The sequence below is a fragment of the Pleurodeles waltl genome, chromosome 1_2 (genome assembly GCF_031143425.1).
Source record: "Pleurodeles waltl isolate 20211129_DDA chromosome 1_2, aPleWal1.hap1.20221129, whole genome shotgun sequence".
NCBI classification, from domain to species: Eukaryota; Metazoa; Chordata; class Amphibia; order Caudata; family Salamandridae; genus Pleurodeles; species Pleurodeles waltl.
The window spans coordinates 1,119,248,105-1,119,264,409 of record NC_090437.1 but is presented as its reverse complement, the minus strand read 5'-3'; the positions used below and the strand labels follow the sequence as shown (position 1 = coordinate 1,119,264,409).

General features: G+C 41.1%; 1 protein-coding gene and 1 long non-coding RNA gene across 4 annotated transcripts in view; one reads left to right on the top strand and one right to left on the bottom strand.

The window, feature by feature from the left end:
- Positions 1-16,305, top strand: part of LOC138248563 (uncharacterized) — a 327,877-nt gene that overhangs the window by 146,857 nt on the left and 164,715 nt on the right. The window lies entirely within an intron of this gene.
- Positions 8,710-16,305, bottom strand: part of FAM184B (family with sequence similarity 184 member B) — a 320,510-nt gene continuing 312,914 nt past the window's right edge. For both annotated transcript variants that reach the window (XM_069202207.1, XM_069202213.1), the window contains one exon: positions 8,710-9,208. In XM_069202207.1, the coding sequence (XP_069058308.1) occupies positions 9,118-9,208 (91 nt within the window). In that variant the 3' untranslated portion in view covers positions 8,710-9,117. The remainder of the gene's footprint in view (positions 9,209-16,305) is intronic.

The following is a 16,305-nucleotide window of genomic DNA, read 5'->3' as shown; positions in this document are numbered from 1 at the left end:
CTATGTGGGGCCCGCTTACGGGGGCCCCTGCAGTGCCCATGCCATTGGCATGGGCACTGCAGGGGCCCCCAGGGGCCCCACGACACCCCTCACCGCCATCCTGTTCCTGGCGGTCGGAACCGCCAGGAACAGGATGGCGGTGAGGGGGTCGGAATCCCCCATGGCGGCGCAGCAAGCTGCGCCGCCATGGGGGATTCCTCAGGGCATCGGAAAACCGGCGGGACACCGCCGGTTTTCCTGTTCTGACCGCGGCCAAACCGCCGCGGTCAGAATGCCCTGCGGGGCACCGCCAGCCTGTTGGCGGTGCTCCCGCCGACCCCGGCCCCGGCGGTCCTTGACCGCCGGGGTCTGAATAACCCCCATAGTTTCTTATAATGTAAATTAGGTAGTCATATTTAGGGGTAATGGGTAATTAGTACAGTAGTGGAAATATAACAGTTTGTTAGAAATTCCAGGTTATTAGAATTGGTATGTTCTGTTCCCCTTTGTTGGAGATGGAACATTCAGACAGTTGGAGGCTGGAGGGTGAATAGAATGTAGGAGATCACTGGTGAAGCTGTGAGGTGAAGGTGAACAAAAAAGGCTGTGTGGAGGGCATGAAGAATTGAAGCAGTGGAGATGAAAATAAAGTCTGAAGCTTGAAGAAAAGAACGGTGTATTCGACTTTATATCACTGGCGACGAGTTGGTGCGTAAAGGGGCACTCTCATCTCTACCCCTTTCTCAGGTACTACTTCAATTGATGCCATCTTCAACTCTGCACTAGACCATGTAGGCATTTCTTGGACACTGTAACTATATTTTAATTAAACAACACAGAGCAAGACGTTTATTATTTGGAACCCGTTTTAAATTCCTATTCAAAGTGTCACTAACAGACCAAAGAAAGACAGGGGAAGCTTCCTCTGTCTCAGTTTCTGTCCACGTCGATGTGACTCTGTACTGCGTCTGAATGCCTCTAAGCTTTACTGCCATTCGACGGGACTCTGTTCCGGTGTTCTCTTAAATCTAGCACGTCTCAGTGAAATCGGTTTGTTCTCAGGTTCTGGTGTTTTGCTGTGCCCCGAGCATTTTAGAATTAAAATAGATCGTTCAGAGCCTGCCCTTCACGCTGGTAAAAGGGACACGAAATCAAACACTATGCTGTGTCCGACTGCTCCTGGCACGAGTGAATTTCCTGTAAGAGACTTGTGAGGAAACGGATAGTCTTTAAACGTCGTCCTCGCGCGTGCAACAGTGCGCGTTTAAATTTACTGACAGAACGGCTTGTCAATGCCACGTCAACAAGCCAGCAGTAATTCTCCCAATTGCGGGCAGCGCAGTAAGACGCAGATGGATTTTCTGAAATCCACAGCTTCATCGGAGTCGGGAACATTACCTGAGGCAATGTAAACAAACCTAGCGTTCTAGCGTTTGGCTCACCTGTCAGGAATCGCGCTGACAGGCACAGCTTGAAACATTATAAGAGATCGTCCCTCAGCAAGGAACACACTTTAGCGCTGACAGGCACAGCTTCTCTTCAAGTTCTCTTATTAAAGCATAACGGATGGCCTGTCAACGCTTACGCTGATAGGCACAGCTTTCTTTCAAGCACGAAATAAACATTTTATGGCATAACGAGTGTCTGTCAATGATTAAAGCTGACAGGCACAGCTTGAACTAAACACTGTAATTCATTGAATAGTTAAATTCGAGTTTAAGTAAGAAACTATTACCTGTCTGATTATTACTCTTGTCTGACGCCTAGAAGTGCATGGTGGAAAACTTTTTCTGCTACGGTCTATCCTCTAATTCAAGGTACTGCATGGTGGGATATTACAGGTACTAATAGCTTTCCTTAATTCCTCATATTCCTTCCTAATATACTCTGGTATAAATGCAAAGGTGAATTTTCATAATGTAATAGTTTTGAAAAGAATGTAGACTGTAATTTAACATTGTAATTTAATGTAATTTGTAATTGAAGTTACTTCAAAGAATTTAACTGTGATTAATATAGTTACAATGGCAGCTGCGGGTATGTCCCAACCAATCCCTTTCTTGAATGAAATGGGTGAACCGAATGTTCTGTGGAAGGATTGGATTACAATTTTTGAATCATACCTAATTGCTGTTGGGGGGGGGATAAATTCAATCCTATCAGAAAGCAACATATTTTACTACACAATTTGGGGACACATGGCAGGAAAATCTATGAATCCCTTCCAGAACCACATATTCCTGAGGGTCAAGCTCAGTATGAATATATTAATACATATTTAAAGCTGGAAAAACAATTTGGAGACAGAATTAATGTAGTACTAGAACGACATAAATTATTTTCCCGCAGTCAAGGAAAACAGGAAAGTGTAACTAATTATGTAGCTGCACTAAGAGGGTTAAGTTCATTATGTGATTTTGGGGAACCTAATGATTCTCTCATACGGGATCAATTAGTTTGATGCACAAATAATATCAAGATACAAGAGAAACTATTACAAAGGCAGCCCGATTTACCAGAAGCTATAGAGATAGCAAAATCCATAGAGCACACCGCAATATGCCTACAAGAGATCAGGTCTCCACCTTCAGATGACCATGTAAATGAAATCACAGACAACGCAACGGAGGATAAAATTCTCAAGATCAAAAGCGGTGAAAAGCTGCTTCAAAAGTACGGTAATCCAAGAGCTAATTTAACATGCTTCCGCTGTGTGAGCAGCAATCACCTGGCCAATTCCTCATCTTGCCAAGCCAAGTCAGCAATTTGCAGAAAGTGCAATAAAAGAGGCCATTTTGCTAGGGTGTGCAAAGACACAACCAAATCTTATGATAACAAGAAATCAGATGACAATTCTCAAATGGTTAAAAAAATTGTGCTGCAGGTTAATACGGATGGTGGTAACCTTTCTCAATATCCTTAATGTGTAATATCAATTAATGATAAAATGACAAAAGTGTTTGCTTATTCGTGCTCACCGTTTACGATCATTAATGCTTCAGATTTCAGTAAGATAGAGAATGGTAATGGTATTGAACTATTAAATCCTGACATTAATCCTAAAGGATACAATAGGGATCCCATTCATCTGAAAGGCATGTTTAAAGGTATCATATCTTTCAAAGGTCGTTCCACTGTAGGAAAGGTTTACGTAGTGGAGGAAGGCTCCAGTTTGCTGGGATGGCAGCATCAAAAGGAGCTAGGAATAACATTGGACCCAAACAATCCAGAGCAAGTATTAAGTATTGACACATCTAATTCAAATGAACCTATTGTCCAAGAATTTCCAGACATTTTTTGTGAAAAACTAGGTCTACTAAAAAAAAATCAACATAAAATCAAACTTAAACCCAAGTCCAAACCTACAGTACACAAAACCAGGCCCATACCGCACTTACTTAAAAATGCTGTTAAGAAAGAAATGGAGAGATTGGAAACCCTAGGGATCATACAGGCTATTGAATGCTCGCAGTGGTTGGCTCCCATAGTTATTGCTAAGAAAAATATTTGCAATGACATTAGGATCTGTGTGGATTTGAGGGACTTAAATAAGAATATTTGGGTTGAAAGACACCCCCTTCCCAGGATCAACGAGATATTAAGCACTATGGGGGAAGCAGCATGCTTTTCGGTGCTTGATCTTTCAAGTGCCTATCACCAGGTAGAGTTACATCCAGAATCCAAATGGCTTATGGCATTCACCACCCCTTTGGGCTCTTTTATGTTTAATAGGATGCCTTTTGGGCTTGCGTCAGCGGCTGCTGTATTTCAGAAAATCAAGCAGAGTATTTTAGGAGATGTCCCTAAAACCCTCTGTTTTCAGGATGACATTCTAATTTATGGAGCCACGGAAGAGGAGCACAACAAAAATCTAAGCACTGTCCTTAACAACTTGAAAACAGCAGGGCTCACTTTAAAGAAGGAGAAATGCCGAATTGGGGTAAATTCAGTGGAATATTTAAGGCACATCATATCTAAAGACAGATTCAAACGCAAAACTTCCCTAGTGGATGCGGTGAAGAAAGCTGAAGCCCCCAAAAACAAAGATGAGCTGAGCTCATTTCTTGGTCTTGCCGAGTTTATGGCAAAGTATGTTAAAAACTTTTCAGCAATTTCATTTGATCTTAGGGAATTACTAAAAAATCATTTACCCTACAAATGGACAGAACACCATGATCGTGCATTTAAGGAAATTAAACTAGCCATAGTGAAGGCTTCTTATCTTTCTAATTTCGACCATAATAAAAAACTATTCTAACAACTGATGCCAGTAAATTAGGTTTAGGTGCGACTTTATCCCAAATCATAGATGGCAAAGAAAGAATAGTAGCTTTTGCGTCCAAAGCCTTAAGCCAAGCAGAAGCTAATTATTCAGTCATTGAGAGAGAGGCTTTGGCGTGTTACTGGGCCATTAAACACTTTACATTTTTCTTGTGGGGCACACAGTTTAATTTGCGCACCGATTATAAACCTCTGGTGTATGTGTCCTCCACTAAAGGGTCCTACAATAGCACTCCAAGAATTGCTAGGTGGATCTTAGGTCTAGACATTTTTTGTTTTAAGGTTGATTATCTTCCTGGCAATAGAAATACTGCAGCTGATTTTCTATCTAGGGTCCCGTTAGACACCAAGGAAGACTCTGAAATTGCTGAACTCCCCATTTTGTTAATTAACATACCTTCGATCAGTAATGATGAATGGAGAACAGCATGTCAACAAGATGAAACCTTATCCCTCTTGAGAGTAAAAGCCAAGGAAGGGTGGCCATTAGCTAAAAAAGATCTTGAGGAAATCATCAACAACTTTTGGGAAGTAAGATTAGAAATTAATGAGAATGAAAATGTTGTGCTCAGAAATGATAAAATCATACCTCCTCAGAGTTTAAGACACAAAATCATTACACTTGCCCATGAAGGTCACTTAGGTAGAAGTCTCACCAAAGCCAGAGTCAGAGAAAGATTTTGGTTCCCTAACATGGATTCCATGATTGAAAATGAAGTCAAAGGATGCTCCATCTGTGCATTAAGCGACAAAAATAAAGTAATTCGTAAAGCCCCCATCTCTCCAGTTCAGATTCCTGATAAGCCTTGGGTAAAGTTAGCTTTAGACATTATCGGTCCTCTCAGTTACACTGGACTATCCAAAAAGTTTGTAATAGTACTGGCTGATTATCAATCACATGGGATCACCACTAAATTTGTTAATCAAATTACTACTGATTCAGTTATTAACTTCCTCAAGGACATCATTGCTGTGGAAGGTATTCCAGAAACTCTCATCACTGACAATGGGGTTCAATTAACTTCTGTGATGATGAAACACTTCCTTGACTCCGTTGGCGTAAAACATCTTACCACTGCTCTATATTGCCCTAGAGCTAATGGATTGGCAGAAAGGGCCAACCGCATGCTCAAAGATTGTATTCAGTTAGCTAGTATCAACCATTTAAATGTTGAAAATGCGATCAGGGATATGCTATGGGCCTATCACACCACTCCAAATTCGGTCACAAAAATATCCCCTTTTTCAGCATTAAAGGGTAGAAAACCATGCACGAAGTTCTTTCCATCATGGCTGGGGGGGGAGAAAGAAGTGAACACTTGATTCCACATACCAGACTCAGAGTATCTGTACACCAAGAAAAGTATAAAAATAGATATGATATTAAACATGGTGTGAAACAGCAACATTGGAAAATGGGGGATCAAGTATATGTAAGGAAACCTATGGGAAGTTCAAGGTCAGGCATGAAAGAAACCAAATTCATGGGTCCCTTCTGTATTATTAAGGTGAAAAACAATGTAGTTGTTTTGGAAAATGGCCAATGTTGGAGCATGGATAAAATAGTGAAGCAACTGTCGTCAAAAACCGAGGAGAACCTGAGTGAGAGATCCAGATGGAGAGCGGCATCGCAAAACACAATACTGAATGATCTACATAGGACATCAAGTAACCGTCGTAGTAGGCCTCCAATACGGCACAAGGACTATAAGATTACTAATTGATAACCGTCACACCTTGAGGAGGCAAAGCTTATCTCTTAGAAGCTCTTGGGATGTTGTAATTGTAATAACCTTGTATATAATGTCTGCCTATCTACGAAAGTTGGCATAATTCAACATTATTGTAAGGGGAAGATGTGTTGTAATATAGTTTCTTATAATGTAAATTAGGTAGTCATATTTAGGGGTAATGGGTAATTAGTATAGTAGTGGAAATATAATAGTTTGTTTGAAATTCCAGGTTATTAGAATTGGTATGTTCTGTTCCCCTTTTTTGGAGATGGAACATTCAGACAGTTGGAGGCTGGAGGGTGAATAGAATGTAGGAGATCACTGGTGAAGCTGTGAGGTGAAGGTGAACAAAAAAGGCTGTGTGGAGGGCATGAAGAATTGAAGCAGTGGAGATGAAAATAAAGTCTGAAGCTTTAAGAAAAGAACGGTGTATTCGACTTTATATCAGTTTAATTCCTTGGTGATGAGATAATGCCTGGTATTGTAGGCCTGCTTCTCCTACCTACAAGAGCTAAAACAGAAAAACCACTGAAAAATAAGGAAACACAGGCTGTTGTCTCCATCTGAAGTGACATGCTGAGCAGCAGGCCAGGGTCGCACTGGAACAGAAATACAACTATAACAAAATTAAAAGTGGCCCCCATTAGTGAATTAGATAGCCAAAAAGGGCGCCCATTTTTGCAAATTTGGGCAGTTTTGAAATTGTGAAGACAAGCTGTATAAGTGTTTTGCAAGGTGTGAAGCAGTGCGTGGATTTGAGCTTGCAGCAGGCAATGTTCGTTTTAATATCAGGCAAATAAACAGTAAAAACAGTCTCAGCAGATCATAAAAGAAGTCCTCAAACAACAGAAAACCCGGTGCACACACTGCCCTGTTGGAACAGCCCTTCGGAACACCTGATTGCCCTATATTCCAGACCGTACCTGCAGCAGGTACTCAGAGGACAGGCCTTGCAGATTCATATGCATGCAGGCACGAGTATAAGGACAGGTAAGAAACTGGAGGATTGAAGGAGGTGAAATTGGGAATAGTAGCATGCTGGCAATGGTGATTATGGCAAGTTGGGGCATTGCAGGCTAGCAATTAGGTTTCTTGCATACGTGCGGTACTGTACACGCCTGAGGAATGTGGATTTTAGCATGATGATGGTGAACAATCTGGGGTAATATGCATGGTTGCTTTGCAATGATGCTTTGCACATAGTGGTCTCCGTTTTCAAGTTTTACTATTTTCTTTGCACCGATTGAAAACTATCGATTTCCCTCTCTTTAATTACTTATTGTCAGCAGAGAAACTGTCAAAAACTCATGAGATGCCCTGGCATAGAGTCAGGTCCTACAATCATTCAAAACCAGTGCTTTCAGTGGAAATACAGAAGTGCAGGTACTAATTTAGAGGACCATTTTGCTACTGAGAAGTACGGGTACTTCCCCATTAAATGTATTGCAGGAGTGCTAAGAAGTGGAGGTACTCTTTCTTTCAAATTAAAGAACAACTAGTACTCAGCACCGGACAGTACCTGCTCATTTAAAGTACTGTTTCAAATCAATCTCTACTATTCGGCCAACCGACAATACACCAACATACCTCTTAAGCTGCAGACATGTTCCATTAGTTTAATTGTACATGTGAATCAAATGACAGCTATGGTTGACAAAGCAATAATCCTTCTAATCGTGCCTACTGTCTTTCCTATCAGGGACAGCGTGATGATTTTGCACAGAATTACAGTAACTGCAGTCTCATCCTAATGAGCGGGTTCTCTTTGTTGTGAGCAGTGTAAAGAATGCGACCATTTGTGGAGGGCTTCCCTTGGAAAAATTCAAACTAGCACTTACATTCCATGTATAGCATAAGCAAAGGCCTAGGCAAAATTTAAATTTCTCAAAATCCCCGAAATTACACCATTGTGCAGTGTTGCGTAGTCAAATTATAGCTCAGGAACAATGCAAACAATCAGAATGCCAGCAACTGTTGTTCGCGGCTATTGTGTTTTTCGCACTTTTTAGTGCAACGTGTCCTTGCATCAAACAGAGACAAATATGCATTTTGTGGTATAATAAAGCACTTCATGACACATATGCACTTCACGTAATTACGCATAATTTTGCATAAATTCCCCAAGGCCTCATGTAATTACTCTAAAGCAAATGAAGCACTTTTTGCATGCCTCGAATTGTAATTTGGTCGGATCAAAAATGGAAATTATACTTCGAACAGACCATGATAAAGAATAATTGACCTATTGCCTCCTCCCTGTGTAATAAGGGTTTGAGTGTTAGCTAGACCTAAAAAGATCACAAAAGTGAAATACCACCATGGATAACACTTGCAGAGTATCCAAGAACGGTAAGTGAAGTGACGCTATACAGCTTGAAATGAATACAAAATACCAGTTGTTCAGTTAAGGCTTACATCAGCTGAAAATATATTTTTTCGACCGGTTTAACTGGATAAAGCAAATTGGAAATTTGGAAAAACATTTTTGTAAGAATGATCAAAGCTTTCTACAATGGTTGACCTTTGATTAATTTGTATTTTTTGTACCCTGTGAAATTATTTGCACTTCAGTGAGGTAACCATCCACTCAGTCTTGCCCAGAGTAGCTTTCACACATAAGGAATGCATGAAGTAGCAGTACTTTCAATTTCCAACAACCAATCAATTTGAAATGAAATTACAATAAAACTCGTAGAATTCACCCTTGAAACCATTTTATTACAATGTTCATCGGTAAAGCCATTTTAGATATAGTATCATGTGAACTCAAAACACATTCCACATTAGCATTATAAATTGTGTTCTATGCAATGATATTGTTCAGCAATAGAAAATACTACACGAAGGGATGCTGCAAACAACTGATGTGTTGCTTAACTTAATTCTTCACTTTCATTCGTCATATGATATTCTGACCAAACTATATTCCTGAGATACAAATGTAGGACACCAGGACTGTAAAAGTGCAAAAAGTAGTACAGCTTACACCTTTATAAAAGGCATCTAGTTTCATTATTTCATTTGAAGAACAAGTCCTTTTTCAGAATCGAGAAACATTTGAAAGCTTCCAAACATACAATTTCCTTATGTTTCGTAATCCAAGCAGAAAGAGAAATGATCATTCTTAGAATGAAAAGTATTTAGTAAACCATTCTGGACGCTTTGTTTCCTGTGCCTGGTCTTCGCTGGGCTTAGCAACAACATTAACTGGAGGCCTGGAAAGTGAAGATAAACAACAGATTTTACATGTTAGCACTGTAAACAGAAAGGACCTCATCAAGATACCGTAGACAACTTTGTAGAGGCACAGGAAGGATGTTTACATGTGTGTTTTTTTAAGAAAGTGCTTTGACAGCAGCCCGTGTGCTGCCACAGAGAACACAGCTCAACACCACACTTCCCTCATGCTGAGGTGGCTGCTAAAAGAGGGCTCGAACGCTAGCCGTGGTAAAACCTTTACATCACCTTTACATCACAGCTTAGACAGTTTTCTGCCACGAGTTTTTTGTTAGTGATACCTGGTTCCCAGGCAGGTCCTATGCTTTATTTCTGAACTGCAAAACTTCACAGTATTCCACTTTGTGTACTCTTTTGGCCGAACACATTTCTTAAGACAATACACCTTGAGGAATCTGCATGGCCAGAATCCTGCGACTGAGTACAATTTGCCTCAGACTTAGGAACTGAAATCATTATGCCCGATTTCAGACTTATGGCCAGATGTGCAAAACTTTTTTGCAGGAGCAAGCAGTCTGAATTAGAGTTTGAGCAACCAAAATAGCGTTTACCCATATACCAAACCCATTTTAGTAGTCTGTAACCTTTCATATTCTTCTAAAATAGGTTGGAAATGAATCCCAATTTAAAAGGGGCTTGCTGTGTCCCTTCCAAACTGTAATTCCTGTCTGTTTGAAATTGGGTTTCTAGTTGGCAGAGAGACGCATCCTGTCAAAGCAGGAACCACAATTCTAGTCAGGGTAAGTTGCAAACACTGCCTAGGTTAACCTGTGGTCACCCTCCAGTAGCTTTGCACAGGCCTAACTTAAGAGGCAATTTGTAAACTATTTGTGCAACACTTCAAATAGTAACAAAGTGAAAACGCCACAAAAAGATCTACACCAGGTTAGAAACTTAGATTATAGTTTTCTGAACAAAACAAGACCAAAATGACAAAGATCTAAAAAGTAGAAGTCGAGATATGAATTTTTAAAGAATAAATGTAAAACAGCGCTTAGAAGTAATTAGCACTTAAATGGAATATCTGGTTGTGCTGGACCGGGGCAAAGTCATAAATTCAGGCCGGATACAGGGACCAACTTGGGCCCGCTGAAACAAAGTCGCTGATGAAGAGGCGAGGTGCAGCTGAACCGATGCATCAGTGTCGAGACAGGCAGTGGATGAGATGCATTGATTTTCTCCATGCAATTGTGGCGATGCATCAGTTCCAAGTGCTACACTCTGGTTACAAATACGATAGGTGGCTGCGCTCCAGCAGTAGGTGATGCGCCAATTCCAAAAGCAATGTGATGGTTCAGAAGGCGATGCACCGGGTCCCCTCTTTGCAGTGGTGAGGATGCACTGGCTCTGACCAGCGTCTCGGGTGGCACCACGTGGCAGGACATGACATGCAGTAAAGTCCAGGTGCTGCAGCACAATAAGTTGAAGTCTTTTGTATTCCTGAGACTTCAGAAAACAGGAGACCACTTGGCTGGCCCTTGGATTCACTCTAGGTTCTGGATTGTAGAGGTGCAGGTCCGGTCCTTCTCATTCCTGGGCAAAAGGACAGTAGGTTGGCACAGGAAAGCAGGAGTCCAGCAAAGTACCAACTCAGCAGAGTGGCAGTCCTTGAAACAACACAGCAGTCTTTCTTTCTTGCAGTGTAGCCACAGGTCCTGAAGAGTAATGAGTTAGTGGTGTCAGAGGTCCAGTACTTATACTCAGTTGTGCCTTTGAAGTGGGGGAGACTTCAAGGAAAGGTCTTTGAAGTGCACAGAGGTCCTCCCTTCGTGCCCTGGCTCTAGACTCACTGCCGGGGGTATGCAGGTCTTCGTGTGGGGACAGGACAACTACTATTTATGTGTAAATGTTAGCCACTCCCTCCCATCCTGCCCAGGATGGCCCATCAGGCTGTGGATGGCCCATCTGTCACACCTAAATTCACTTTGTGTGTGGCTGTCTAGAGAGAATGCACATCCCAGATGAGTATTGGAGACAGGCAGTAGGCACCAAATGGCTAAAGTCAGAAAATTCCAAACTCTCTCTATAAGTGGCATTTTCCGGATTGCAATATAAAATCCGACTTCACCATACGTTGTGATTTTAAATTGTGGATCCAGAGACACCAAACGTGACAAACTTATCTTTTTCAGAATGTGAATTACACTTATAAGATGTAATAAGGTAATCTCAATGTTATCCTATGGGAGAGATAGATCTTGCTGTAGTGAAAAACGATTTTGGGTGTTTTTCACTACCAGGACATGTTGTAGTGGATCCTAGTTTGTTTTAATGGGATACAGGCGTTAGCTTAGCCTTTGGCTTGCAGACTCGTGCCCCGTCACCTAGTGACTTTTACCCTACTTAGCTTTATTTAATTAAATCTTTTAAGATGGCTGGCTTGTTTTAGTTAAGGCCTATGATTTAGTTTCCTGTTATCAGTGCTACCGCGCTAAGGCATCAATATCAAGCGACAAAGATAAGCAAACTGTGGGTGTTCACATTAGGTACTTTCCCTCTTCACACTTTTGAGGGAATTGTTTATATAAATTACTGTCCCAAGCATGTCTTATAATCTATTGTTTGGGAACAGACCTACGTCAAGGGTCCAAGCAGATCTGTATAAATACTCCTCACTTAAACAGATAGTCAGAGGGATTCCGACCAGAGTCCATCGCTGCTATTGATGCTGCACGTCGCCTTGACGCTGACCCAGTCTTCGTGTCCCTACGGAGTCTGAGCTAGAGACCTCATTCCAAGGTAACAAGGGTTGGGGGGGCTCTTCTCATGGACATGGCATTGACAGATTAGTTTTAACATACATAGCTCTCTTTAAGGTTAGAGGTTAGGCTCATTATGCTAGGGTATTAGGACATATCTCATATTTTATGTCATTACAGATTATTGCAAGATGGTTGGGTCTTTGTATTAATGACCCTTGTCTTTACCATTCTGTTTCTTGCACTGTTCATTATCCTAAAAATTGCACCCCGTGGAACTTATTGTAGATTGCAGATGTGTTAAATAAAACCTATCCTATTGAAACTTTACTGCATCTTCTTCATTGCCTGTGTTTGATTGAGACATAGGGGGTTATTCTAACTTTGGAGGAGGTGTTAATCCGTCCCAAAAGTGACGGAAAAGTGACGGATTTACCACCAGCCGTATTACGAGTCCATTATATCCTATGGAACTCGTAATACGGCTGGTGGTATATCCGTCACTTTACCGTCACTTTTGGGACGGATTAACACTCCTCCAAAGTTAGAATAACCCCCATAGTGTTTATGTGAGAAAGGCATAATCTCAGTTTAACCATGACACTCCCTGAGATGTCACATACTTGAGTCCATGAGTAGAGGCTGCCACAAATTACCTTTTACTGTTTGGGTTTCTGGTGAGGTGCTGCTTGTGAGCCGGGAGGGTTGGGACGACAGGTGTAATTTGTTGTAGGATTGGCATTGGCATAGACGCCTACAAACATAAGTGCTGTCATCCTCGTGCCGGCAGTCTTGCCTAGAGCAAGAGTCAAACTATGACAATGTAAAACGTAAATGTATCATCCTGCCTTTTAAATACATTGCAACCTGCCCTTTGGGTTGTCCAGGTCCTACCTTAGGGGTGACTTATAGGTATAAAAGGGGAAGGTTTGGGCCTGGCAAAAAGGTTATGAAAGCAGCCCTATTTTCTCTAAGGAAATCAGACTGATTCTGTGAAAAACATTTTCTATTTTTTCAAAATCAATCACAGGGATGGTGGTCTTCAGACCCTTAAAAAACACCATCCCTGTGATTTTGTCTGATCCGAACGAGTTACAATTTATGACCAACCTAACTAATATTAATTAGGTAGGTTGGACTGCGACCCACTAATTCCTTATTTTGCATACCAACTGGTTCAGATTTGTGTTGCAAAACAACTGGTCGCAAGTTGAGACTGCTTTTTGCAACCAGAATAGTTGTACATTTGACCCTTAGTGTGGCACACAGAATAATGTTGATAGAAAAGTGTCCACACCCATTTGTTCAAGCAATATCAAGCGCACAGATCAATTTCTTGAAAAAGAGAGAAGCACATCTCTGCTCTACTTGTCTTTCCGAGCTGTACTCTTTGCAGCAGCATGTGCTGCTGAGAGCTGTTTTTTTAAACAACTCGTACATAATTTCATGCTAGGCCTCCTATTTAACTGTTTAGTTTTATCTTTAGGCACTACTTTGTTCAGTATCACAAAATTAGCTAAATATTTAAGGTTGACAGATTTGGTTATCAAACACAATTCACGTTTCATACTGAATATATATAAAAAAGATGGAAAACACTACGTGATATTTATGGTTTTGATTACATTACACACAATGTTTTAATGGTAATTTACAAGCATGATAGGTCTTTTTTCTTAATTAAAGTGTTTAATGAGTGTAAAGCACATCCAAAACAGTACAACAGCCAGATAAGTACCTTTCTGTAATCAATGTAGAAGTACCTTCTTGAAATCAATGTAGAATAATTGTGGTATGCAGTGTCCCCTTCCCTTGTTCCCGAAGTCATTAAACTTTATTGCACTCAAGATTAATTTGAAGGAGTTCAGTTATACAGCTCAAAATCCAGCTCCCAGATTTGTGTACATTCATCTTCTTTTCCCATTACCACGAATTGGGAATCTATCTAAAGTTGCCCATTCGGTCATGTCTGCACGCCAATTTTCCACTCACAGCTAACTAGCTGTCATTAGATTGCTATTTCTGATCATTGATGAAACAAATAATTTATTTTTTCTTCTTTCAAATTGATTACTGACACCATGTTTATTTGAGGAAAAACACAATTGTATTTTGAAAGTTTGCGCCGCTTTTGCGTAAAAAAATGACACAAATGCGGCACAAAAAAAGTATAAATCAGGACCTCGGTGCCCAGCTACTGCTTCTAACTACAGCAGTTATCATGTCTGTGTGATAGTTTATGTCGTTTCTGAAGTAGGACCTGGGTTCAGTGCTGGAGTGAAACAGAAGTAGGTGCATGCTTTATAGATAATTTAAGATTTTACAGAAAAAAAAATCATTATGAAAATCTTGTAGATGAAAGCCAGATGTTGTGGCATACAGCCATCAAAAACAAAACCACAAAAGACGTGAAAATGAACTGGCGAACAAAGGTAGCACTAGTGGTTTGTAAAACAGCTTTTCTGTGACTTCTAGCTAGTGGACAAAGAGCAATGGCCGATCAGATATGTTTCACCTAAGGAGCCTATGTTATTGAAGTTATTCTCGGCAAGTTAATGTAAAGTGCAGAGGATTCTCATAAATAGAATCAGGATAAAAAGAGAGCTGCTAGCTTGTTGGTGAACCTGTCACATATAGATTTCTTTTGGCGCCCACCATTTGCCGAATCTTCCCAAAACTTTTTTTTTTTAAAAAAGGGTCCCCTGGGTCCGACAGCCAACCCTATGCTGTCCACGCCAAGGGCTGTCTGCAACATGGGTTTGGCAGCCTACTGGGTGTTTAGCCACAGGTCCTGGCAGCAGGCTAAGCCTTCTTGCCAACCCCCCCTGCTGTGCACAGCCAAAGGCCATGCACAGCCTGGGGTTGGCTGACTGCGGGGAATTGGTCACAGAGTCTGTCTGCATTCCAGGCCCTGCGGCCAACCTCACCCCACACACGGCCAAATGCTGTGCGCAGCATGGGGTAGGCTGCCTCTGGGTGGGATGGCCAGATTGCCAACTTCAATGTTGCCAACCTCCTGCTGTGTATAGCCAAATGGGCATGCACAGCAAGGGGTTGGCTTTACGCATGGTAATAAAATATTACTTTACGTTACAAAAACCTTAGAAATTCACTGAATAAACCAGAGGTTAAACTGACATTATAGTTAGGTGGTAATTCACTAGAAATGCACCAGAAACTTGTGCCCTGCCATACACTGCTCATGACCTCATGCTACATCACTTATGACATGTGTTATCATATCATTTATGATAGCACTGATGACATTTGAAATTCCATCATTGACAAAAAAATCTCAGAAATTCACTGAAAACAACAAAGGTTAAAGTGACATGATAGTTAGGTGAAAATGCCAGTTTAACATAATGTTTCAAACAAAAACAACACTGAAATTCCATAGTTATTTCAAGTAACTATAACTTGCGGCCCCGGTCTACACAGTGTTTTTTTCATCAATGATGTTAGTTCAATTGTCATCAGTAATGTTATCAACAATGTCACAGGGCATATCATGAGTGTTGTAATATGTGAGGTCATAAGCAGTGCATAGTAAGTGTGCAAGTTATAGTTAGTTGAAATACCTATTACTGTTGAATTTCACTGCAGACAATCAGGTCCTGCCACCCCTTTTCTTTAAATATTTCAAACCTTGCACAAGTGCGGCCCCTCCACTCTCATGAGACTTCTGTGGAAGTCTAGGGAGCTACACTGGCTCCTGAGGGATTATACAGACTCAGTATTCTTTTTGTCCTTTGGTCGGGGGTTGCCCCACAGGTTCAGGGGTCAAGGGCCCCCATATACTTTTATTTTTAATATTTTCAGGACAAGGGAACCAAGTCCTTTTGTCCTGTATTCTTGGCTGTAACATTTCTTTTCATGTTGCGGCCAGCCAATCAGAGCACAAGCTCCACTGGAGTCCCAGCAGCCTTGCGTTTTCATCTGAGGGAGGCAGCTGATGAGAAAAAAGTCCCTTTGTCCAGTCAGATCGCTCTTATGTTTGAAGTAGCGTGATTGTGATATTCTTGTGAGCATCCTGCTAACCCAACCGTCCAGGTATACAGTTTTTGAACCTTAATTTCCTAAAAACTATTGAATGGATTTACACCAAATCTCATAATGCACACTTTTTTGGACTCAGATCTAGCTTTCTGCCATATTTGATGTAATTCTGTTTGCGAAAAATTGGGTTACTGGTTGATTGGGATGACACCCGACTCAACCATCAACCACAATCCTTGTCAGGGTGAGGCACAATCAAACCCAAAATTAACCTTTGTCCAACCCTCTGGTAGCTTGGCACAGAGTTGGCACAGAGCAATCAGACTTGACTCGGAGGCAATGAGTAAGGTATGTCTGCAGCACTTCAAACAGCAATA